At 46.4% G+C, this 27344-nt stretch overlaps 1 protein-coding gene across 8 annotated transcripts in view; it reads right to left on the minus strand.

Annotated features, from left to right (window-relative positions):
- LOC121856740 (AKT-interacting protein-like) overlaps positions 1 to 27344 on the minus strand; it is a 192504-nt gene that overhangs the window by 99152 nt on the left and 66008 nt on the right. For 5 of the 8 annotated variants that reach the window (XM_042352447.1, XM_042352462.1, XM_042352478.1 and 2 more), the window contains one exon: positions 8287 to 8668. In XM_042352447.1, the coding sequence (XP_042208381.1) occupies positions 8287 to 8307 (21 nt within the window). In that variant the 5' untranslated portion in view covers positions 8308 to 8668. The other 3 variants (XM_042352496.1, XM_042352488.1, XM_042352470.1) reach the window with 3 other exon arrangements.

Here is a 27344-nt window from a genome sequence, read left to right on the forward strand (position 1 = left end):
ATCACCAGTACAGAATGACCAAGCGCTGCGGTACACAGATGAGCCTGGTGACTGGGCTACAACGTGGCACCGTACTCACTGCAGCAGCACCACACACTTCTCCTGACACCTACTCAGTGCTCTTTAGTACCATTTGTCAAAGATGGTACAACCTCAAAATATAGATGATGATGATAATAATAATAATAATAATAATAATAATAATAATAATAATAATAATAATAATAATAATTTATAATGTCTTAAAGGACTTAAAAGTATGTGTTAAGGATGGCCTGACCAAACACCATAATTCTAAACATTCAACAGGTAATGAGATATACCAGCTCCCCTTTGTGTGCTCGTCCACCGAAAGACTGATCCACTATCGGCAAATGCACCCAGTAGTGCACTCACTTACGGCTAAAGCCAGTACACAGGGAAAGATCCCACATCCTCGGCGAAGAACAGAATCCAGGACCATTTGTGTGAGAAACGAAAACTGTACCGCTGAACAACTGTGAAAAGATTGACAATAACAACTACGATAATACTACAGGTATCACCATTCACTTATAAAATATACATTGCCGAAGGAGCGTGTGGAGAGTAAGACTTAACCACCCTACACACCAGGCGTGGGAGGGCCGTGAGTAAGAGCAGTATTCAACTTAAGCGTTGAGCCCCACACAAGAGGCTGCAATACCTCCCCCCAGGCTCGTGTTAATGTGAACAAGCTCGTTCAGTGTGTTAGTCTAGCGGCGAGGTAACTGTACCACCGTCCTCACTTCCTGCCCCTCACCGCCATCACACACCGTTTCCCTGTCTACCTCCCTCGCCTCCCAGCATTATGGGGTCCTGATCCTCAAACGTTCTTACGCTAAACATTTCTCGAGAATCAAGATATAAGAAAACATCTAATAGACGGACTATGAGATAAGGCACAAAATATAAATCCCAAATGACATCTAGTTACGCCGCGACTTTTCCTTTAATTTGATATATTCTCCAACCTCTCGCCGCGAACTGTACGAGATCTTAACTACTGCAAACACTCCAAGTGGCATTCATAAACAACTAAATATTACCATAAACAACCCAAAGAGATCCACAACGATACAGTATGTTAATGAGTCTTCCACATACTCGAGATCGTATATGACCAAAACCTCTCATACTTAAGAGATTTAATTAAAAGCCAAAAAAATCTTCCAGTCACAGTAAATTACTTAAGGATCTTGAACTTCCCTGTACAAGATAGATGACTAATGGGCTTAAGCTTCCCCCAACCCGTAAATAACAGGCTCATACACTCCCCCGTACAGGAGAACACATCTCTCACTACAAGGATTAACTGAAAATATCGAGATGTAGTGACTGGTACATGAACAAGAAGTGTAATAAGTGTGACGACAGGTGGAGTAATCGTGCACATCAGGGCTAGTGGCTGCTGGCCTCACACGCCACGACCTGGGACCAAGTTGTCGCCCGTGACACCCTGCGGCAGACACCGCCCGTGACCACCACCACCTACAGAAATCGACAGTGAGGCCACGTGAAATAAATGCAACAATTGAGAGTGTGTGTGTGTGTGTGTGTGTGTGTAAGTTGTAACAGCGGAAAAAATTACCCACAGCGACAAATGACCTAATCCAAGGTGGTGGGGCTACTGGAGTCTGCAAACAATGTTGTAATAACACGACACTCAGTGATATTGCGCGCGCGCGCGCGCACACATGCACACACACACACACACACACACACACACACACAGAGCAATACATACTCACTGGTAATATTGTTTGGTGAATTATGTAACGATAATAATCAGCAACAAACATAATATATTGTTTCTCACCATTGATCTTTTTTTTGTTATTATTATTATTATTATTATTATTATTATTATTATTATTTTGTTATCATCATTATTATTTTAGTATTTTTATTTTAAATTGATATTATGATGATTTATTATCATTATTATTAATTATCATTATATTCCCCCCACCCCCAGGCCCCGATGTGGGTCAGTGACCTGTGCTCAGGTGGGCTAATCCCAGTGGAAAAAAACTTATTACCCACAGAAAATAAAATACTCTCTCTCTCTCTCTCTGCCAGAACTGTCGTCTTTGACACACTCACTATCAAAAATGAAACCAAATAACTGGTACGAAGTACTGTACCTTTATATCAGTAGCCCCTCCCCCCCACTCGCAGGTGCAAGATTAACACCACTATCATGTTAGTTTATCACCACCACCTGCTTCTCTTACTCCGCGGTGCCACCAACACCGTGAGAACAGCGGTGACTATAGGCGTGTCTCACTCCACCGCAAATGCTACACTCTGCCGCAAGAAGCCGCCAGCATGACTCTTACATAACCTATAACAAAAATTTTAACATCAAATATTTTTCGAAGTTTATATAAAAAACTACAAAATGTGTGACAAGGTGAATACAAACAAGCTGACGATAATTACTTGTTACATCTTTGGATTTTCAATCAAGATTGATTTGAAAACACTTGACCTCCGTGACGGACACAATCTGTGTACGGGTTTGTTTGTTGTAAAAATTATTAACCCTTTAATAAGATAAGTGCAATGATACGCCTAAGACACCACCATCTAGCTCAGCGTTAACCTTAAATCACCAACAAACAAACTACAAGACACGCTTCTGAATGAATCAAAATACTGCACTACAGAGGTCGTTGAGGCATCACTCTCACCAACACCAAAGACTTGACAAATCTCTACAGCAGTTGTATGGGAAATATGGTCGTCTACCGGCCTTGTAGCCGCAACTTCTTTAGTCAAAAGCCATCTAGAACCACAAGGTCTTGGAAAGCCAGAGCAGAGAGAGTGTTATTACTACACAGTGTGGTCAGCTCTGGCCCCCCACACTACCTGGTCTCCATCTAGGTATACTGTACACCACTACAGATACAGATGGCGGTGCAGTATGGTCACGCATCACGTTAATGTGTGTGTGTTATCATTGTAATGTAAAGTACGTGAACACAACCTACACCTCACTCCAGTTTGTGTTACGAAGACACCCACAAACTAGTCCGCCTATAATGATTTTTTTCCACAGGTATCCAGAAGACAGTATCAGTACCCGGTGGGGATACATGTATGTATCCCACTACACGACTGTTCCTGTACTACACTGCGGAGGACACGTGGGGATCACTAACACCCACCACTATACTGTACAAAAGGCTCTTCCGCACACCACTCACTCCCAACACTGACTGCCGACCCACACTCCTCGCTCCACGCCACACGCTCCCTCTCCACGCTCCTTGATTCTCCCTCCACAACACCACTCCCAGCACCTCCACAACACCACTCCAAGCACCTCCACAACACCACTCCCAGCACCGCCACAACACCACTCCCAGCACCTCCACAACACCACTCCCAGCACCTCCACAACACCACTCCCAGCACCTCCACAACACTATCCCCCCCTACACACATTTTTACAAAGTTATACACCTCATCAACAGGTGTAGTAACGTTTACATAATTTTAATCATACTACTACTACTTTTCAATAATAATAATAATAATAAAAATAATAATAATAATAATAATAATAATAATAATAATAATAGTAATAATAATAATAATAATAATAATAATAATAATAAATACATATTCAATTGAAATACATATACGGTACATAAATATTGTTACATGAATAAATTTTGTGTTGTTACAGTGTTAGTTAAAGGAGGTAACGCACGGACCAGCCAGGACGACACAATTTGTCCACCAACGGTAACGGCATCTACGGTGTGCTCTCCATAACCCTTACGTGTGAGCCACCTTAACCTACCACACTCTACCAAGGACTATGTAAATCAAGTTCTACCTTCGATACAGCAATAAATCCAACATTTCTTTGTCCTAAACACACAAGATCAAATACTAACACTATTTGGGAGGATGAGGTTGGGTTTGGTTGGGTTTGGTTGGGTTGGGTTAATGTTCCCTTTAGGTAAAATAAGCTGGGTAGAGATTCTTCAGGTAATGCGAAATATCTACTTTTTTTTCCAATGTCTTAAACACACGAGAACAAATACATAGAATTACCGTTCATAATTGACCAGCAGCCGTTAGTTCTTGTAGTGCTCACGAAGAACATCTAAATATAAACTGACAGCCTTAAGACACCAAGTGAGTTCCAGAGGAGATCTAGGAAATATTGAACATTGGGTAAACCCACCAAGTTACTTACACGCTATAGTCAACATGTAAGCAGTTAGACCCAGCAAAACACACAAATATACACGCGCGCACGTGTCACACACACAGTTTCCGTCTCCACCTCCTCAGCCGACTCAAGTCCCTCGGAGTTCCTGCACACGAGCTCCTCAGTGTTTACTCAACGTATGCCTCCCCTACCTGGTCTTCCTCCCTAAATGCCACACAACGTAAACCCCTATAAAAAGTGCAAAAGAGGGCATGCAAAATTATTCTCTCCCCGTCCTACTCCACATATCAAGAAGCGGTCAATACACTGACCCTCTCTGACCATCACCACGACCTCAACTGCAAATTTGGTGAGAAGCTTCTGCACCATCCTCGAGACCGGCTCCTACTACCACCCAAGATCCCTCGTCCGCGAATTGCTGTTTTGTTCGACACCACAACCGCACCCAGCCCATACGAGCACGTACTGATCGTTATAAGAACAGCCCAGTCCCAACCAATGTAAAAATTATCAACAACTCGTAATCAACCAGTGTATTCACTCCCAGTCAATCTTACCCTTTGCACTGTCACTATGTTGAAATGTCCTGTAGTATGACCTTCTCCCCACCTTGTTATTATATATCATGTGTATCACTTATGTTACATGTATATTATTTGTCAATCAAGAGACCCATTCCCCAATTATGTAACTGTATATTTTCAGCCTTCCGGCTGCCATTCTCTTTCAATAAACGTTATTATTATTATTACACACACTCTTAAATGACTGGCCCAGAAATACGTAGAGTTACACAGAATAGCTAAACCCAGCCAGATACATACTAGTACACTGACCCACCAATGATCAGGTTTTACTGCATTGTTATTTTGTAGGAAAGAAATATGCCGAATACAGAGTTCTTCTTACAGTTGACAGAGACACCCAGTTGTTATCATATTACAGTATTCTGAGGTTGGGAAGCAGTCAGCAAAATACGGGTTATTTTACAGTTAGCAGATACGAAAGAGAACCACGTAAACTGAGTTGTGCGTGAAGACTGCGCAGGCGTCATGGTGTTATTAGCCCCGTCACCCGGCGTCACCATCCTCACGCGCACAATTTCGCCCTTCTGATCCTCCGATACAAAACCGAGAATCCCCCACTACTGCTTTCCTCGTCAGCTGACCCTACAAATATGTTATCCTAAGCCAACCCCGTCCTTCCGCTCCCCCGCCACAAGAACAAGAGTACCCTGCCGCTGGCCTATCAGGTGAAGTGACCCTCTGCTGCGCCACCACCTCAAGCCAAACCATCTCCACCCTCCGACTGCCTCTTCACTAGGCCAAAAGTCACTTGCCCCCTGCTTACTCTTCAGCTGATCCAACCACCGAGACTCAAAATTGGCGTTCTGGCGCTTACAATAAATTTCCTTCATTTTCTTACAGCACCGACCACACGGTTTCCTCGGCCTGCCTGCCATGGGGGAGATGACTCACCCATGAAGATACTATGATGATGACAATGGTGATGCTGATGAGAATGATGAGAATGATTGCGCTCTTTCCATTTACACCAACACTACTGCCCCACACACTCCAAACACACACACACATCCTTCACTCCATTTGTTTGTATTATAAGGTCTAAGTAATTATTGTTAACGGTTTTCTTCTTTAAACTTTTTTTATAATTTCAGACACATATTTATATTATTATTATTATTATTATTATTATTATTATTATTGATGGAAGTTGTATGTTTACCATCATAATTTTTTACGATAATGATCACACAAACTAAATAGAGAATCCGCACCAACGTCAACACATCCCCACCGCCCTCTCAGTCTCTGATCTTTTCATTACCACGGGCAACTTTCTCCAACTGCTACCGTCACTTTTAACACCTGTCCACTACCTCCTGAACACACACACACCTTCATTCACTCCAATCTATCTCCTTCGCTGTCTCTGCTTCACCCGCACCTAAACACAGTAATTAATTATCTATACAATCAACTAATACGCTTAATTCTGATACTTACTCCAGTTGGCCGTGGAGCTCAACCAACATGACGAGACTAACAAGGTATGGACGTATTACTGTACTGAGGCTCTTCACAATTATGAATAAATTGGAACCTAATATTTTTGGACCTCAATGGAAGATGAGCCCCATGTTACCATAATAAAGCGCACTTTTTATTCGAGTAAAATAGATGTGTTTAGGGGTTTTTTTTTCATAAACAATTTGTACATTTTGTGAGTCCCAAATATACAGCCATAACATTAATGATAATGACACATGGTGTTTGACAATGATCACGTGAAATTACTCCTGCAATGCAATTACTGTTGATACGATATTGGTATTGAAAGGAATGACTTCTCTGACTGCTCTAAGGCACAAAAGAGTACTAACTAAATATACAGTGTAAGCAGTTTCACGACCCCAATCACGAAAAACGGTAACGTGAGGTGAAACAAGAGATGTGCAGCAAAAATGTGAGGTGTTGGACTCATCAGGGAGGAGGTGTGTGTACGATGGAGTGTGATACGTGCCGTGAGGCCCCTTGGCCCCTCTCCCTGGAGTCAACACCAGCCAACCCTCCAGGTGAACCAGTCTGTGCGAGCTGGTTTTACGTCACACCAGCCCCTCCTGTGTCACCTCAGTCACCTGCTTCTCTAATGCCACCAACCAACACTTTCCTCACCGGTGCCAACTTGGTCACCTATAGAACCAGTGCCCACAGCTTCCCCCTACGGTGTTCCCTTGGTGTCACCTGTAATACAGAGTGAATTTAACAAAGACTTTACACGAGATGTGGTGAAGTTCTCGTGATCAAAGACACAAACAATAAGATAAACACCATCGAGGAAGGTTTAAAGCGTCCCTGATATATTGTCACATATGGCGGGAACAAGGAAGTGACTATTCTAGTCTGCCCAGAAAAATTTGTCTGAAAATTTAAATTTTAATGGAGTATTCTAAGTGGTCTTTCTTAACTACTCAGCTGTTACTTTACTTTCAGAATATGTTGCCATAAACTTAGTATCACAATCAAGTTCTTGGCACGATGTAACGTCCCATGTCCTTCATCCTCCAAGTCATTATTTACTAAACATTATCATTCCTAGATACATTTTAGAATTTATATATATATATATATATATATATATATATATATATATATATATATATATACACACACATGAACACCTCAACCCGCCAGGATTCGAACCCAGGAGCCCATGGACTGTGACCGTGGAACGCTACCTCTGGCGGGTTGAGGTGTTGATTGTATGTAGAAGTCCGCGTGCTTTATTGGGCTAATGAAATATATATATATATATATATATATATATATATATATATATATATATATATATATATATATATATATATATATATATATATATATAACGTATAAAATTTATACAATATGTTTAGTTTTCAGTTATTCAATATCCTATTACTCTGATTTTCTGGTTTTCTTATTCCAAATAAAACTTAGCTACAGGATTTTGTATAAAAATGAAAGGTTATATATCAGAAGTGAATAGAGATAGGCGAAAAATTTTGTGGCGGGAATGTCTTGTACGACATGGCGAACTACAGATACTTTTAGGAGTATTCAAGAGCAAGTATATGGGAGGGTCATATTGTCCCCCCTACCCTGACTGACGTGCAAATAATCATTACATAGTTGCTTCCCCAAAAAAATATTTTTGATTTATTCACATGCAGTTTTAAACCGACAATGGTTACAGCTCCGTCGATACAGCCCGACAATTGGGGCGTTACTGTTATTGTTAAAGATCCGGCAATACTGTGCCTGTCACCTTGTCATTTCCCAAACCTATCCCGTGATCGTTGGGTTAGGTTCACTAGTAACGCAAGGTTTACTTAGTTCGTGACCTCTTATGTCATAAAATGGATATCTTAGACATAAATTTTCCACACTTGGTTTTCTACTAAAATTATGCTGAGAGCCGGACCACCATCGGTAACCACAGCCTAATTTCAATCCTGTATAAGTGTTCAAAAAGTAAGAGTTATCCCTACAATTTTGACAAAGAAAATGGACACTTACCTTCCGGGCGACCGCTGCCATTCTCTATGAATTACGACGGAGACTTAGCGCATTCTCATTCGTCTGCTTCCAACGTTGATATATCGATGAATTTAGCGCTTTCTCGTTACTATTAATTCCAAGTATTCCTTTTATCTGTTCTTAACAGGTTTCTTGCACACACTTAAAAAGGTCAGTCTAAAATCTTATCACAATAAAATAATATTAAATTGTTCACACAATCACAATAACTTAAAACTTTTTGGCACAATGAAGTTAAAAGTTTTACAGCTCACATACTGTGTTTCTGTTCTGTACTCTCACTGAGCTATGGCCTGTTTCTTTTCCCTGAGCATCTCTCCTTCATCCACTGGCTGAACTTCATTTTATGCTCTCACTGCACCTGAAAACAGAATACAGTACTCTATAAATAAAAACACAGGTAATAAAATATATATACAATCCTTACATAGTCTTACCAAGAACACCCACTCTCTATTTGGTTTGAGTATCAAAGTTTCTTGAAATTATGTATAAGTTTTGAATATACAATGTTATACAGTTATCAAAAAGGTGACAGTCGACAGGACGAAACTAGCCAAAAATGTTAACAGACGTGTCATCTTGTTACACAACACATTAACACTGCTTCTGGCACAATTATTCTGATACAATGTTAAGTGATTAGAACGCTTATACCTGTACCATACCCGTCCACCATAACCGGGTCTCCATACACACGTGACTTGTTAGAGAGAGATCTGTGACCACTACCTCCTTCCCTGCTTGTTAATGTATACTTCAGCCAACCGTCGACACCAACACTTATAGCCGCGTCACTATCGAACACTCCCTGCCAATTTCCGAAGCTCTAACCATGAAACTCACTAAACATTTATACGCGTATATACGACTGGCACACTCGTCTCAACGCCACCACACTAACACCACATTCTTTGTCACATTACTGGTATGATAAAGAGAGATAACTCGTTCAAAAAATCCTAAGTACTGTCAATGATAAGATAACGTTAGGTGCACGTGATGGGTTATACTGTACAATGGACAAAGGTATTAACACTGTCTAACCAAACTAAATAGCCGAGGCTGTCCCTAATATACTGTTATAAATTACCTTTAAGACTTTTATCGAATGCTCTTACCAACGACTTAATATTGTGATTTATTGAATGAGTTTATGAGTCATCTGTTATGTATTATTTATTCAAGATGAAAAAGACTTAACACATTTATGTGCCTAGACACTGGGTAATTTGTTAGCCTTTTATGGGAGAATAATTATTAAAGAAATAAACCATTAGAAAATAAATACAGGACTAGTGAGTATGAAGAAAAAGAGTCTCTCTCTCTCTCTCTCTCTCTCTCTCTCTCTCTCTCTCTACAGTATATCTCCACAAAGACCTAAACACAAAAATAACAAATAAATTAGACTACAGGTGGTAACGAAACACACTTCAGAAATTTCAATTAATGTAATATGAAATCGAAAACTAGTAGTGATCATACAACCACCACCTAATATACCAAGTAAGTATGTCTCCACCTACCATAAGGGGACTGTACTATCACCTACCAACGATCACACACCCACTCACTGTGTTCATTATCTCTCTCTCTCTTGCCTGACAGCCACAACAATAAATACCCAACACGGCGCACCAACAACCAGTCCATGGCGCTGTATTATAGCCAGTTCCTCCACGCATGAAAGGTTGACCGTGGGCGCAGTGTGGGCGTGGGCGTGGCGCCAGCAAGACGTGAGCTGCCCACACCCAAGGTACCCCACAGCTTCTCCATGATGTTTACGGCTTCATCATCCTGCCTCTCCCCACTGCACCCCACAAACGGCAACATATGTCCACGGTGAAAAGCTTTTATTGAAACCAATTTGTAAACTTTACATTGTAAGCGATTATTCTGTTTATTCTTAGTATTTTAAAAGCTACGTTTATTGCTTTCTTATACAACAGTGAAGTGTTGCCCTGTACCAGCACCATTATAACTAACGGGTTGTCTCTCCTATCAGTTTTGTGACACCTGACTGCCACCAATGGTGTAAGGAGTCTTACGTCACTAAAATGTCATATTTAACAAATATAAACAGTCAACAAACAAAACTTATGATTCACAAAGTAAGATATAAAAGTGAGCACCATCATTTCGAAAGTAAGATGTACAAATGAATATCGCTATTCACAATGGAAAACACTTTTGAATTACATTATTGAACAAAGAAGATGAACTAGCATACACCATTATTGTAATTACAAAGTAAGTATTCTGAAGGCTACGAATTGGTCCCCCCCCCCTCCCCGAGTGACGATATCACATAAGCTTCATTGTGAACAAACAGGTCAGGGAGAGAGTAACTCCCAAGTTCCGCACGAAAACTCAAGAAATTGCTTCTCACCTTTGACCATTGTCGAGCGACGGCAGGTGTGGTAATACCTGGCCATAAGGCATGTGCTGTGAGAGAGCATTCTTGCTGCTGGTACCTGTACTTCACACTACACCCTATTCCTTCTCCTCGCGCTGTCCCTCCCCTTATTCAGCCACTTTCTCTCAATTCGTCTACAATTAAATAAATTATAGGTTAAAAATCCCTTTAAACTGCTTTCACAAAACACTCAATAATTTTTAACACCATCGTGGCGCTTTCACTAAAACTCCTAAGGCATCGTCAACCCCTTGTAAATTCCTTCCACCCAAGAGTCGGATGAATGACATTCCCTTTAGGGTGGCACCTTCCGCGTTCCTCTCTGTCACCACAATATATCTGATCACCGAGAAAGTACATTAAAATATAACGGTACTTTAAGCCCTGATCCAATCTTCCCACGAGACTGGTATATACAATAAAACGTATTGTGGTCCTATAGGTCAGTTCCTTATAACGTTATTGAATAGGTGTGCTGTCAAAACGGCCGTCCTGGTATTAGACAGAAGAAGTAAGGCAAGACTCTATATTAGTTTCATCTTGCAAAACTGATACAAATTCCTGCTGACTCTCCTTCATTTATAGGGTACAAGAGCAATGTATTCGTAGTGTCAGACATTACCCAAAAGAAAAGCAAGATAACACCTGTAAAAATCATGCAACAAAGTAAAGGTGTGTGTGTGTGTGTGTGTTTGACGTCCACAACTCCCTCACACACACACACACGACTTACATGGGAGTTACAAGAGATAGTCTACTAAGTGTCATCATCGTCGTCGCTTTCCATAAATCGATTCTTTATAAAATATAAATCAATATTTTTTTTGCAAGTATAAATATTAAAATTAGAAAGCGGTGAATGATCTAAGTGTCATCATCGTCGTCGCTTTCCATAAATCGATTCTTTATAAAATATAAATCAATATTTTTTTTGCAAGTATAAATATTAAAATTAGAAAGCGGTGAATGATCATGATTAATGGTGAAGTGCAGTGGAGAAGTGGGGGAGGAAAGGGGGAGGTGGAGGGTGAATGATGATGATGGCAGATGAGGGATAAGGTATATGAGGTGTCAGGGTAGATGAGGAGGAGGGGGAAGGTGAGAAAGCCTGGAGGAGGAACGGGAGGCAAGGTGACGGGTGTAGGAGTGGGGGGTGGTAGCTGGCCTTAAGTAGTGGCTACGTCATCCATATATTCACGACCCCCCTACTACCTCCCACGACCCCCCACTACTACCTCCATCCTCCCTCCCTCACACATCCGAGCCTCGCCTTAGCCTGCTGACCCAACTCCATCAGATAAACACCTCTATTTACCATCACAAACCTCAACAAACGTACATATGGACAATAATAATACAGGAATCAAAATGTACGAACTTATCACACTTAGAGGTTCACCGAATGACTATACACCCACACACCCTCTAGAAGCTCCAGGAGTAACAAGGTGACAGTAAAGAACCTTGACTTATGACCTCTCGCTACTCAACACTCTCTCTAAAGGCACCTGGTTAAGGGAGTCTGTTCTACTATCCTTTACTTCTCTCTCGTTGTTGTGTGTGATGGGGTGGACCAAGGAATACAGAAGCCCAAAGAGAGGAAGGAAATTGTTAGAGGAGACTCGTGTGTAATAAGATAAATGGGTAGAAATTGACAGTAGAAGGCTGAGACAGGTACACACACACACACTTCATTCCACAACGGTGCACAACCCAAAACTCTCAACACGTAAAATTCAAAGATGGAAACTATGAATAGTATCATATAAGCTGACTGTTCCAATAACCCCCATTCCAAATAGATAATGTTAGGTTGGGGTCTATTGCAACTGGGTCCTCTTTGACCTACAACTCACCGAACGTGCCCAATCCTAACCAAAACATAAGGGTTGGGGGGACCACTATGAATGAATCTCACTCCAAATGAACCCCAATCCTTATAATTATGGAGTCTTGAGCCGAGTTCGAACCCATCTGGTCTTGGGCTGAGTTAAACCTCATCTGGACTGGCTTACACCACCTGACAACCTACTCTAATGAGGAATGTAACTTCAATAATAGTTTTACCTGTAAACTTACAACACAAAAACAAACTTCAACTCGACCGCCTAACCATGAGATAACGGCACGGAATCCAGTCGTATTCAACACGGGTTTATAAAGTCACAGCTCGACCGGGGGTGAGTGTGTGTGTGCTGTAACACCCTGAGGGGATGAGGGAAAGTAGGAAAGACAAGTAAACAACGCTCCAGGTACAGTGGTGAGTGACTAAAGTGTTACAGTGGTGAGTGGCTGAAGTGGTACAGTGGTGAGTGGCTGAAGTGTTACAGTGGTGAGTGACTAAAGTGTTACAGTGGTGAGTGGCTGAAGTGGTACAGTGGTGAGTGGCTGAAGTGTTACAGTGGTGAGTGGCTGAAGTGTTACAGTGGTGAGTGACTAAAGTGTTACAGTGGCTCAAGCGTTACAGTGGTGAGTGACTGAAGTGTTACAGTGGTGAGTGGCTGAAGTGTTACAGTGGTGAGTGGCTGAAGTGTTACAGTGGTGAGTGGCTGAAGTGTTACAGTGGTGAGTGGCTGAAGTGTTACAGTGGTGAGTGGCTTAAGTGTTACAGTGGTGAGTGGCTCAAGTGTTACAGTGGTGAGTGGCCTGGCGTTACAGGGTGAGGGTGTTACAGTGGTGAGTGGCTCAAGTGTTAGCAGTGGTGAGTGGCTCAAGTGTTACAGTGGTGAGTGGCTCAAGTGTTACAGTGGTGAGTGGCTCAAGCGTTACAGTGGTGAGTGACTGAAGTGTTACAGTGGTGAGTGGCTGAAGTGTTACAGTGGTGAGTGGCTGAAGTGTTACAGTGGTGAGTGGCTGAAGTGTTACAGTGGTGAGTGGCTGAAGTGTTACAGTGGTGAGTGGCTTAAGTGTTACAGTGGTGAGTGGCTCAAGTGTTACAGTGGTGAGTGGCTCAAGTGTTACAGTGGTGAGTGGCTCAAGTGTTACAGTGGTGAGTGGCTCAAGCGTTACAGTGGTGAGTGACTGAAGTGTTACAGTGGTGAGTGGCTGAAGTGTTACAGTGGTGAGTGGCTGAAGTGTTACAGTGGTGAGTGGCTGAAGTGTTACAGTGGTGAGTGGCTGAAGTGTTACAGTGGTGAGTGGCTTAAGTGTTACAGTGGTGAGTGGCTCAAGTGTTACAGTAGTGAGTGGCTGAAGTGTTACAGTGGTGAGTGGCTCAAGTGTGCAGTAGTGAGTGGCTCAAGTGTTACAGTGGTGAGTGGCTCAAGTGTTACAGTAGTGGTGGCTCTAAGTACAGTGGTGAGCGGCTCAAGTGTTACAGTGGTGAGTGGCTGATGTTACATTAGTGAGTGGCTTAAGTGTTACAGTGGTGGTGGAAGTGTTACAGTGGTGAGTGGTTGAAGTGTTACAGTGGTGAGTGGCAAGTGTTGTGGTGAGTGGCAAGTGTTACAGTGGTGGTGGCTGAAGTGTTACAGTGGTGGTGGCTTAAGTGTTACAGTGGTGATGTGAAGTGTTACAGTGGTGAGTGGCTCAAGTGTTACAGTGGTGAGTGGCTGAAGTGTTACAGTGGTGAGTGGCTCAAGTGTTACAGTGGTGAGTGGCTCAAGTGTTACAGTGGTGAGTGGCTCAAGTGTTACAGTGGTGAGTGGCTGAAGTGTTACAGTGGTGAGTGGCTGAAGTGTTGTGGTGAGTGGCTCAAGTGTTACAGTGGTGAGTGGTTAGTGTTACAGTGGTGAGTGGCTGAAGTGTTACAGTGGTGGTGGCTGAAGTGTTACAGTGGTGAGTGTCAAGTGTTACAGTGGTGAGTGGTTGAAGTGTTACAGTAGTGAGTGGCTGAAGTGTTACAGTAGTGGTGTTTCAGTGTTACAGTGGTGAGTGGTTGAAGTGTTACAGTAGTGAGTGGCTGAAGTGTTGCTGGTGAGTGGCCTGGAACAGTGGTGAGTGGCTGAAGTGTTACAGTAGTGAGTGGCTGAAGTGTTACAGGGTGAGTGGCTCTAAGGTTACAGTGGTGAGTGGTTGAAGTGTTACAGTTGAGTGTTCAGGAGTGGCTGAAGTGTTACAGTGGTGAGTGGCTCAAGGTTACAGTGGTGAGTGGTGGAAGTGTTACAGAGAGTGGCTGAAGTGTTACAGAGGAGGGCTCAAGTACAGTGGTGAGTGGCTGAAGTGTTACAGTAGTGAGTGGCTGAAGTGTTACAGTGGTGAGTGGCTCAAGTGTTACAGTGGTGAGTGGTTGAAGTGTTGCAGTGGTGAGTGGCTCAAGTGTTACAGTGGTGAGGGTCTAAGTGTTACAGTGGTGAGTGGTTGAAGTGTTACAGTGGTGAGTGGCTCAAGTGTTACAGTGGTGAGTGGCTGAAGTGTTACAGTGGTGAGTGGCTTATGTTACAGTGGTGAGTGGCTTAAGTGTTACAGTGGTGAGTGCTGAAGTGTTACAGTGGTGAGTGGCTTATGTTACAGTGGTGAGTGGTTGAAGTGTTACAGTGGTGAGTGGCTGAAGTGTTACAGTGGTGAGTGGCTCAAGTGTTACAGTGGTGAGTGGCTGCAAGTTGCAGTGGTGAGTGGCTTATGTTACAGTGGTGAGTGGCTGAAGTGTTACAGTAGTGAGTGGCTGAAGTGTTACAGTAATGAGTGGCTGAAGTGTTACAGTAGTGAGTGGCTGAAGTGTTACAGTGGTGAGTGGCTGGTGTTACAGTGGTGAGTGGTTGAAGTGTTACAGTAGTGAGTGGCTGAAGTGTTACAGTAGTGAGTGGCTGAAGTGTTACAGTAGTGAGTGGCTGAAGTGTTACAGTAGTGAGTGGCCTGAAGTGTTACAGTGGTGAGTGGCTGAAGTGTTACAGTGGTGGAGTGGCGAAGTGTTACAGTGGTGAGTGGCTGAAGTGTTACAGTGGTGAGTGGCTGAAGTGTTACAGTGGTGAGTGGCTGAAGTGTTACAGTGGTGAGTGGCTGAAGTGTTACAGTGGTGAGTGGCTGAAGTGTTACAGTGGTGAGTGGCTGAAGTGTTACAGTGGTGAGTGGCTGAAGTGTTACAGTGGTGAGTGGCTGAAGTGTGACAGTCGAGTGGCTGAAGTGTTACAGTGGTGAGTGGCTGAAGTGTTACAGTCGTGAGTGGCTGAAGTGTTACAGTCGAGTGGCTGAAGTGTTACAGTCGTGAGTGGCTGAAGTGTTACAGTCGTGAGTGGCTGAAGTGTTACAGTGTGAAGTGTTACAGTAGTGAGTGGCTGAAGTGTTACAGTAGTGAGTGGCTGAAGTGTTACAGTGGTGAGTGGCTGAAGTGTTACAGTGGTGAGTGGCTGAAGTGTTATAGTGAGTGGCTGAAGGTTACAGTAGTGAGTGGCTGAAGTGTTACAGTCGTGAGTCTGAAGTGTTACAGTAGGAGTGGCTGAAGTGTTACAGTAGGAGTGGTCAGTGTTACAGTAGGAGTGGCTGAAGTGTTACAGTAGTGAGTGGCTGAAGTGTTACAGTAGTGAGTGGCTGAAGTGTTACAGTAGTGAGTGGCTGAAGTGTTACAGGCAGTGAGTGGCTGAAGGCAGTAGTGAGTGGCTGAAGAGTTACAGTAGTGAGTGGCTGAAGTGTTACAGTAGTGAGTGGTTGAAGTGTTACAGTAGTGAGTGGCTGAAGTGTTACAGTGAGTGGTCAGCACATGCAGTGAGTGCTGAAGTGTTACAGTAGTGAGTGGCTGAAGTGTTACAGTAGTGAGAGCTGAAGCAGTAGTGAGTGGCTGAAGTGTTACAGTAGTGAGTGGCTGAAGTGTTACAGTAGTGAGTGGCTGAAGTGTTACAGTAGTGAGTGGCTGAAGTGTTACAGTAGTGAGTGGCTGAAGTGTTACAGTAGTGAGTGGCTGAAGTGTTACAGTAGTGAGTGGCTGAAGTGTTACAGTAGTGAGTGGCTGAAGTGTTACAGTAGTGAGTGGCTGAAGTGTTACAGTAGTGAGTGGCTGAAGTGTTACAGTGAGTGGTGAAGTGTTACAGTAGTGAGTGGCTATGGAATGTCGTGAGTGGCTGAAGTGTTACAGTAGTGAGTGCCTGAAGTATACAGTAGTGAGTAGCGAAGCAGTAGTGAGTGTGAAGTGTACAGTAGTGAGTAGCTGAAGTGTTACAGCACGAGTGGCTGAAGTGTGCAGTGAGTGGCTGAAGTGTTACAGTAGTGAGTGGCTGATGTTACAGTAGTGAGTGGCTGAAGTTACAGTAGTGAGTGCTGAAGTGTTACAGAGTGAGTGGCTGAAGACAGTAGTGAGTGGCTGAAGTGTTACAGTAGTGAGTGGCTGAAGTGTTACAGTAGTGAGTGGCTGAAGTGTTACAGTAGTGAGTGGCTGAAGTGTTACAGTAGTGAGTGGCTGAAGTGTTACAGTAGTGAGTGGCTAAAGTGTTTGGTGAGTGATGGTTGAAGTGTACAGTAGTGAGTGGCTCAAGTGTTACAGTAGTGAGTGGCTGAAGTGTTACAAGTATATCCTGGATCTACAGTAGTGAGGATCTATGTATAATTTAAAGGCTCAAGACACACCTGACTCCATGTAAGGGCTCAAGACACACCTGACTCTACTTATAAGAGGCTCAAGACACACCTGACTCCGTAAGGGCTCAAGACACACCTGACCGTGTAAAGGCTCAAGACACACCTGACCTCCGCGATATACAGAGGAGTAGCGAAGGAACGTTCTTCAGCGAGTCACAGTTGGAGTCATGTGTTTGGTCTGCCACCGATAGTTATAGTCCTGCTGTGCCTGACCTGCCCGCCTACTGCCTGCCACTGATATTATAGTCCTGCTGTGCCTGACCTGCTCGCTCTACTGCTGCCACCGATAGTTATAGTCCTGCTGTGCCTGACCTGCTCGCCTACTACTGCCACCGATAGTTATAGTCCTGCTGTGCCCTGACCTGCTCCTCTCACTGCTGCGACTGATAGTTATAGTCCTGCTGTGCCTGACCTGCTCGCTCTATTCTGCTGCCACTGATAGTTATAGTCCTGCTGTGCCTGACCTGCTCGCTCTACTGCTGCCACTGATAGTTATAGTCCTGCTGTGCCTGACCTGCTCGCTCTACTGCTGCGACTGATAGTTATAGTCCTGCTGTGCCTGACCTGCTCGCTCTACTGCTGTGACTGGATAAGTTGAGTCCTGCTGTGCCTGACCTGCTCGCTCTACTGCTGCGACTGATAGTTATAGTCCTGTTGCCTGACCTGCTCGCTCTACTGCTGCGACTGATAGTTATAGTCCTGCTGTGCCTGACCTGCTCGCTCTACTGCTGTGACTGATAGTCCTGCTGTGCCTGACCTGCTCGCTCTACTGCTGTGACTGATAGTTATAGTCCTGCTGTGCCTGACCTGCTCGCCTACTGCTGCCACTGATAGTTATAGTCCTGCTGTGCCTGACCTGCTCGCCTACTGCTGCGACTGATAGTTATAGTCCTGCTGTGCCTGACCTGCTCTACTGCTGCGACTGATAGTTATAGTCCTGTGTACCTGACCTGCCGCCTGCTGCGCACTGATAGTTATAGTCCTGCTGTGCCTGACCTGCTCGCTCTACTGCTGAGACTGATAGGTTATAGTCCTGCTGTGCCTGACCTGCTCGCTCTACTGCTGCGACTGATAGTTATAGTCCTGCTGTGCCTGACCTGCTGCTCGCTCTACTGCTGCCACTGATATAAGTCCTGCTGTGCCTGACCTGCTCGCTCTACTGCTGCGACTGATAGTTATAGTCCTGCTGTGCCTGACCTGCTCGCTCTACTGCTGCCACTGATAGTTATAGTCCTGCTGTGCCTGACCTGCTCGCCTACTGCGAGACTGATAGTTATAGTCCTGCTGTGCCTGACCTGCTCGCCTACTGCTGCGACTGATAGTTATAGTCCTGCTGTGCCTGACCTGCTCGCTCTACTGCTGTGACTGATAGTTATAGTCCTGCTGTGCCTGACCTGCTCGCTCCACTGCTGCGACGATAGTTATAGTCCTGCTGTGCCTGACCTGCTCGCTTACTGCTGAGACTGATAGTTATAGTCCTGCTGTGCCTGACCTGCTCGCTCTACTGCTGCCACTGATAGTTTATCCTGCCTGCCTGACCTGCTCGCTCTACTGCTGCGACTGATAGTTATAGTCCTGCTGTGCCTGACCTGCTCGCTCACTGCTGCGACTGATAGTTATAGTCCTGCTGTGCCTGACCTGCTCGCTCTACTGCTGCGACTGATAGTTATAGTCCTGCTGTGCCTGACCTGCTCGCTCTACTGCTGCGACTGGTAGTTATAGTCCTGCTGTGCCTGACCTGCTCGCTCCACTGCTGCGCACTGATAGTTATAGTCCCTCTGCCTGACCTGCTCGCTCACTGCTGCCACTGATAGGTTATAGTCCTGCTGTGCCCTGACCTGCTCGCTCTACTGCTGCACCAGATAGTTATAGTCCCGCTATGCCTGACCTGCTCGCTCTACTGCTGCCACTGATAGTTATAGTCCTGCTGTGCCTGACCTGCTCGCCTACTGCTGCCACTGATAGTTATCCGCTGTGCCCTGACCTGCCGCCTCTACTGCTGCGACTGATAGTTATAGTCCTGCTGTGCCTGACCTGCTCGCCTACTGCTGCCACTGATAGTTATAGTCCTGCTGTGCCTGACATGCTCGCTCTATTGCTGCCACCGATAGTTAGAGTCCTGCTGTGCCTGACCTGCTCGCCTACTGCTGCCACTGATAGTTATAGTCCTGCGGTGCCTGACCTGCTCGCTCTACTGCTGTGATGATAGTTATAGTCCTGCTGTGCCTGACCTGCTCGCCTACTGCTGCGACTGATAGTTATAGTCCCTGCGGCCTGACCTGCTCGCTCTACTGCTGCCACTGATAGTTATAGTCCCGCTGTGCCTGACCTGCTCGCTCTACTGCTGCCACTGATAGTTATAGTCTGCTGCCTGACCTGCTCGCCTACTGCTGCGACTGATAGTTATAAACCTGCTGTGCCTGACCCTCCCTCTACTGCTGCGACTGAGAGTTATAGTCCTGCTGTACCTGACCTCTACCGCTGAGACGATAAATCGCCGGGACCTGCCTGCTCACGCCGGACTGATAGTTATAGTCCATGTGCCTGACCTGCTCGCTCTACTGCTGAGACTGGATATATAGTCCTGCGCCTGACCTGCCCGCTCACTGCTGAGACTGATAGTTAAGTCCTGCTGTGCCCACCCCGCCTACTGCCCACTGATAGTTATAGTCCTGCCTGCCTGACCTGCTCGCTCTACTGCTGACTGATATAGTCCTGCTGTGCCTGACCTGCTCGCCTACTGCTGCGACTGATAGTTAGTCCTGCTGTGCCTGACCTGCCGCTCTACTGCTGCGACTGATAGTTATAGTCCTGCTGTGCCTGACCTGCTCGCCTACTGCTGCACCGATAGTTATGTCCGCTGCCTGACCGCCGCTCCACTGCTGCGACTGATAGTTAGTCCCCTGTGCCTGACCTGCCTGCCTACTGCTGCCACTATAGTTATAGTCCTGCTGTGCCTGACCTGCTCGCCTACCGCTGCGACCGATAGTTTAGTCCTGCTGTGCCGACCTGTCGTCACTGCTGCCACTGATAGTTATAGTCCTGCTGTGCCTGACCTGCCCGCTCATTGCTGCGACTGGATAGTTATAGTCCTGCTGTACCTGACCTGCTCGCCTCACTGCTGCCACTGATAGTTATAGTCCTGCTGTGCCTGACCTGCTCGCTCTATGCTGTGACTGATAGTTATAGTCCTGCTGTGCCTGACCTGTCGCTCTACTGCTGCGCATTGAAGGGCCCCTCTGCCTGACCTGCTCGCTCTACTGCCACTGATAGTTATAGTCCTCTGTGCCAGTACAACACAACAGCCAGGACAACCCAACAGGTGCCAACACAACCCAAAGTGCCAGTACAACCCAACAAGTGTCAACACAACCCAACAGGTGCCAGCACAACCCAACAGTAGCCAACACAACCCAACAGGCAAGCAGTGCCACAGGTGTAAGACAAGCCAACAGGGTCAACACAACCCAACAGGTGCCAGTACAACCAACAGTGTCAACACAACCCAACAGGTGCCAGTACAACCCAACAGGTACCAGACAACCCAACAGGTGTCAACACAACCCAACAGGTGTCAACACAACCCAACAGGAGCAGTACAACCCAACAGGTAACACACCCCAACAGGTGCAGTAAATCCCAACAGGTGTGAACACACCCAACAGGGCTTAAACCAACAGGTGTCAACACAACCCAACAGGTGCCAACACAACCAACAGGTGTCAACACAACCCAACAGGTGCCAGTACAACCAACAGGTGTCAACTACAATCCAACATGTGTCAGCACAACCAATGAAAAGCATACAACCCAACAGCTAACACTACCCAACAGGTGCCAGATAAACCCAACAGGTGTCAGTACAACCCAACAGGTGCCAGTACAACCAACAGGTGTATAACCCAACAGGTGCCAACACAACCCAACAGGTACCAATACAACCCAACAGGTGTTGCAAACCCAACAGGGCCAGTACAACCCAACAGTGCCAGTACAACCCAACAGGTCCCAATACAACCCAACAGGTGCCAACACACCCAACAGGTGCCAACACAACCCAACAGGTGCCGCACAACCCAACAGGTGCCAGTACAACCCAACAGCTAGTACAACCCAACAGGTGCCAGTACAACCCAACAGGTGCCAGTACAACCCAACAGGTGCCAGTACAACCCAACAGGTGCCAGTACAACCCAACAGGTGCCAGTACAACCAACAGGAGCACACAACCCAACAGGTGTCAACACAACCTCCAAAAGCACACAACCAACAGGTGCCAGTCAACCCAACAGGTGCCAGTAAACCAACAGGTGCCAACACAACCCAACAGGTGCTGCCAACCCAACAGGTGCCAGTACAACCAACAGGTGCCAGACAACCCAACAGGTGCCAGTACAAACCAACAGGGCCAGTACAATCCAACAGGTGCCAGTACAACCCAACAGGAGCAGTACAACAACAGGTGCCAGTACAACCACAGGTGAAAGCACAACCCAACAGGTGCCAGTACAACCCAACAGGTGCCAACACAACCCCAACAGGTGCCAGTACAACCCAACAGGTATCCAGATACAACCCAACAGGTGCCAGTACAACCCAACAGGTGCCAGTACAACCAACAGGTGCCAGTACAACCCAACAGGCAGTACAACCAACACATAACCCAACAGGTGCAGTACAACCCAACAGGTGCCAACACAACCCAACAGGTGCCACACAACCCAACAGGTGCCAGTACAATCCAACAGGTGCTAATACAACCCAACAGGTGCCAGTACAACCCAACAGGTGTCAACACAACCCAACAGCTCAGTACAACCCAACAGGTGCCAATACAACCAACAGGTATAGTACAACCCAACAGGTGCCAGTACAACCAACAGTTAGTACAACCAACAGGTGCCAGTACAACCCAACAGGTGCCAGTAACAATCCAATAGGTGCCAATACAACCCAACAGGTGTCAGTACAACCCAGGTGCCAGCACAATCCAACAGGTGCCAACACAACCAACAGGTGCCAGTACAACCCAACAGGTCCAACACAAACCCAACAGGTGCCAATACAACCCAACAGGTGCCAGTACTAACCAACAGGTGCCAGTACAACCCAACAGGAAAGTAACACAACCCAACAGGTGTCAATACAACCAACAGGTGTCAGTACAACCCAACAGGTGCCAGTACAATCCAATAGGTGCCAATACAACCCAACAGGTGTCAGTACAACCCAACAGGTGCTCTAGTACATCCAATAGGTTAGTACAACCCAACAGGTGCCAGTACAATCCAATAGGGAAGCATAAACCAACAGGTGTCAGTACAACCCAACAGGTGCCAGTACAAACCAACAGGTGCCAGTACAACCCAACAGGTGCCAGTAAACCAACAGGCACAACCCAACAGGTGTCAGTACAACCCAACAGGTCCAGTACAACCCAACAGGTGCCAAGCAAACCAACAGGGACAACGGTATAAACAACAACCCAACAGGTGCCAGTACAACCCAACAGGTGCCAGTACAATCCAATAGGTGCTACAACTCAACAGGAAAGGTACAACCTAACAGTGTCAACACAACCAACAGAGTCAGTACAACCCAACAGGTGTTGCACAACCCAACAGGGATACAACCCAATAGGTGTGGTACAACCCAACAGGTGCCAGTACAATCCAACAGGTGCCAGTACAACCCAACAGGTCCTAATAACCCAACAGGTGCCAATAACCCAATAAAAGTGTACAACCAACAGGTGCCAGTACAACCCAACAGGTGCCAGCACAACCCAACATAGGATACAAACCCAACAGGTGCAGCAAACCTAACAGGTGCCAGTACAACCCAACAGGTGCCAGTAACAAACCCAGGTGCCAGTACAACCCAACAGTGCCAGTACAACCCAACAGGTGCCAGTACAACCCAACAGCCAGTACAACCCAACAGGTGCCAGTACAACCCAACAGGTGCCAGTACAACCAACAGCTATTACAACCAACAGATGCAACCCAACAGGTGCCAGTACAACCCAACAGGTAGCATACACCCAACAGGTGCCAATACAACCCAACAGGTGCCAGTAAACCCAACAGGTGCCAGTACAACCCAACAGGTGCCAGTACAACCCAACAGGTGCCAGTACAACCAACAGGTGCCAGTACAACCCAACAGGTGCCAGTACAACCCAACAGGTGCCAGTACACCCAACAGGTGCCATTACAACCCAACAGGTGCCAAAGGCCCCAACAGGTGCCAGTACAACCCAACAGGTGCCAGTACAACCCAACAGGTGCCAATACAACCCAACAGGTGCCAGTACAACCCAACAGGTGCCAGTACAACCCAACAGGGAAAGTAGTAATAACCCAACAGGTGCCAGTACAACCCAACAGGTTAGTACAACCTAACAGGTGCTAGCATAACCTAACAGGTGCTAGTGCACAACCCAACAGGTGCCAGTACAACCCAACAGGTGCTAGTACAACCCAACAGGTGCCAGTACAACCCAACAGGTGCCAGTACAACCCAACAGGTGCACAACCCAACAGGTGCCAACACAACCCAACAGGTTAACAGAACCCCAAAGGCAAGCACAACCCAACAGGTGCCAGTAAAACCCAACAGGTGCAACCCAACAGGTGGTAACCCAACAGGTGCCAGTACAACCCAACAGGTGCCAGTACAACCCAACAGGTGCAGTGCAACCCAACAGGTGCCAGTACAACCCAACAGGTGCTAGTACAACCAACAGGTGCCAGTACAACCCAACAGGTTAGTACAACCCAACAGGTGCCAGTACAACCCAACAGGCCCCAACAGGTGCCAGGCACAACCCAACAGGTCTCAACACACCCAACAGGTGCTGCAGTACAAATCCAACAGGTAGTACAACCCAACAGGTCCCAACAGAAAGTCAGTACAACCCAACAGGTCTCAACAGGTGCCAGTACAACCCAACAGGTGCCAGTACAACCCAACAGGTAGTACAACCCAACAGGTGCCAGTACACCCAACAGGTGCTAGTACAACCCAAAAAGGCACCCAACAGGTCTCAACACAACCCAACAGGTGCCAGTACAACTCAATAACAGGAAGCAGTACAACCCAACAGGTCCCAACACAACCCAACAGGTGCCAGTACAACCCAGCAGCTAGCAACCTACCAGCAAAGGTAGTACAACCCAGCAGGTGCCAGTACAACCCAGCAGGCAACACAACCCAACATAGACACGGTGCCAGTACAACCCAACAGGTGTCAGTACAAACCCAGCAGGTCAGTACAACCACAGGAGCAGTACAACCAGCAGGTGTTCAGTACAACCCAGCAGGTGCTAGTACAACTCAACAGAATCTAAAAGCAGTGCCTAAAACAGGTGCCAGTACAACCCAACAGGTGCCAGTACAACCCAACAGGTGCCAGTACAACCCCACATAAACCAACAGGTGCCAGCAACAGCAGGTGCCAGTACAACCCAACAGGTGCCAGTACAACCCAACAGGTGCCAGTACAACCAACAGGTGCCAGTACAACCCAACAGGTGCCAGTACAACCCAACAGGAAAATCAAGCAGTTACAACTACAAAAACAACCCAACAGGTCCAACACAACCCAACAGGTGCCAGTACAACCCACAGTGCCAGCACAACCAGGTGCCAGTACAACCCAACAGGTCCCAACACAACCCAACAGGTGCCATAACCCAACAGGAAACAACAACCCAACAGGTGCCAGTACAAACCCAACAGGTGCCAGTACAACCCAGAGGTGCCAGACAACCCCAGCAGAAGCAAACCCAACAGGAGCCTAACACACCCAACAGGTGCTAACACAATCAACAGGTGCTAAAGAACTGTAAACAACCAGCAGGTGCCAGTACAACCCAACAGGTCCCAATACAACCCAGAACAGGTACACAAATAAAGTAGCACAACCCAACAGGTGTACAACCCAACAGGTGCCAGTACAACCCAAGCAAGTAGTACAACCCAGCAGGTGCAAATAAACCACAACAGGTGCAGACAAAGAGGTGCCAGTACAACGAACAACCCCAGCAGGTGCTAGTACAACCCAACAGGTCTCAACACAACCCAACAGTTAGTACAACCCAACAGGTGCTAGTACAACGCAGAAAACACACCAAAGAAGTCCAAGACACCCAACAGTTAGTACAACCCAACAGGTCCAACACAACCCAACAGGTGCCAGGCACAACCAACAGGTGCTAGCAACCAAAAGAGAGCCAGTACAACCAGCAGGTGCTAAAAAGAACCAACAGTCCTAAACAAACCCAACAGTAGTAACCCAACATGAAAGCAAACACCCAACAGGTGCTAGTACAACCCACAGCACAACCAGCAGGTGCTAGTACAACCTAACAGGTGCCAGTACACCCAACAGGTGCCAGCAAGAAACTGCAAAGAAAACCCAACAGGTGCCAGTACAACCCAACAGGTGCCATAGTACAACCCAACAGGTGCCAGTACAACCTAAACAGGAAACAACCCAACAGAAGCAACAACCAACAGGTGCCAGTAACCAACAAGTCTAACAGGTACAACCAACAGGTGCTAACACAACCCAACAGGTGCTAGTACAACCAGCTACACAACCTAACAGGTGGCAGTACACATCCCAGCAGGTGCCAGTACAACCCAACAGGTGCCAGCAAACCCAACAGGTGCCAGTACAACCCAACAGGTGCCAGTACAACCCAGCAGGTGCCAGTACAACCCAACAGGTGTCAGTACAACCCAACAGGTCCCCAACAACACAACCCAACAGGTGCCATAGCCCAACAGGTGCCAGTACAGCGGTGCCATTCAACAGGTGCCAGTACAACCCAACAGGTGCCAGTACAACCAGCAGGTGCCAGTACACCCAACAGGTGCCAGTACAACCCAACAGGTGCCAGTACAACCCAACAGGTGCCAGTACAACCCAACAGGTCCCAACACAACCCAACAGGTGCCAGTACAACAGCAGGTGCCAGTACAACCCAACAGGTACTCCCCAGTTACAACAACCCAGCAGGTGCCAGTACAACCCAACAGGTCCCAACACAACAACAGGTGCCAGTACCCCAACAGGTGCCAGTACAACCCAACGGGTTACAGCACGGTGCCAACAACAGGTGCCAACACAACCCAACAGGTGCCAGTACAACCCAACAGGTGCCAGTACAACCCAACAATTGCCAACCCAACAGTTGCCAGTACAACCCAACAGGTGCCAGTACAACACCAATGCCATACCACCAGTTATACAACCAACAGGTGCCAGTACAACCCAACAGGTGCCAGTACAACCCAACAGGTGCCAGCACAACCCAACAGGTGCCGATACAACAACAGGAAGTACAACCACACAGGTGTATACAACCAACAGGTGCCAGTACACAAGCAGGTGCCATTGTACAACAGGTTCATAACAGGTGCCAGTACCAACGTACCAGTAACAAGTGCCAGTACAACCTCACAAACAGACAATGCCAGTACAACCCAACAGTTCCCAACCCAAAGGTGCCAACGGTTTAATACAACCAACAAACAGGTGCCAAGTACAACCCCAACAGGTGCCAGTACAACCCAACAGGTATCAACAACAAAACGTAACAATAACAGGAACAGTACAATCCAACAGGTGCCAGTACAACCCAACAGGTGCCAGTACAAACCAACAGGTGTCCAACAGGTGTAACACAAACAGAGGGTGCCAGTACAACCCAACCAATTACAATAACCAACAGGTGCCAATACAACCAAGCAGTACCAGCCCAACAGGTGCCAGTACAACCCAACAGGTGCCAGTACCAACCCAACAGGTGCCAGTACAACCCAACAGGTGCAGTACAACCAATAAGGTGCCAATACAACCCAACAGGTGTCAGTACAACCCAACAGGTGCAGTCCATCCCACACAACCCAACAGAACAACAGGTGCAACAACCCAACAGCAGTGCCAGTACAACCCAACGGTTCGTCAAACGTCCAGTACAACCCAACGGTGCAATCTAAAACAGGTGCCAGTACAACCCAACAGGTCCATACAACCCAACAGGTGCCGTACATAACCCAACAGGTCATCATAGTACAACCCAACAGGTGCCAACTACAGCAG

Source organism: Homarus americanus, unplaced genomic scaffold (assembly GCF_018991925.1).
Source record: "Homarus americanus isolate GMGI-L3 unplaced genomic scaffold, GMGI_Hamer_2.0 scaffold1024, whole genome shotgun sequence".
Classification (NCBI taxonomy): domain Eukaryota; kingdom Metazoa; phylum Arthropoda; class Malacostraca; order Decapoda; family Nephropidae; genus Homarus; species Homarus americanus.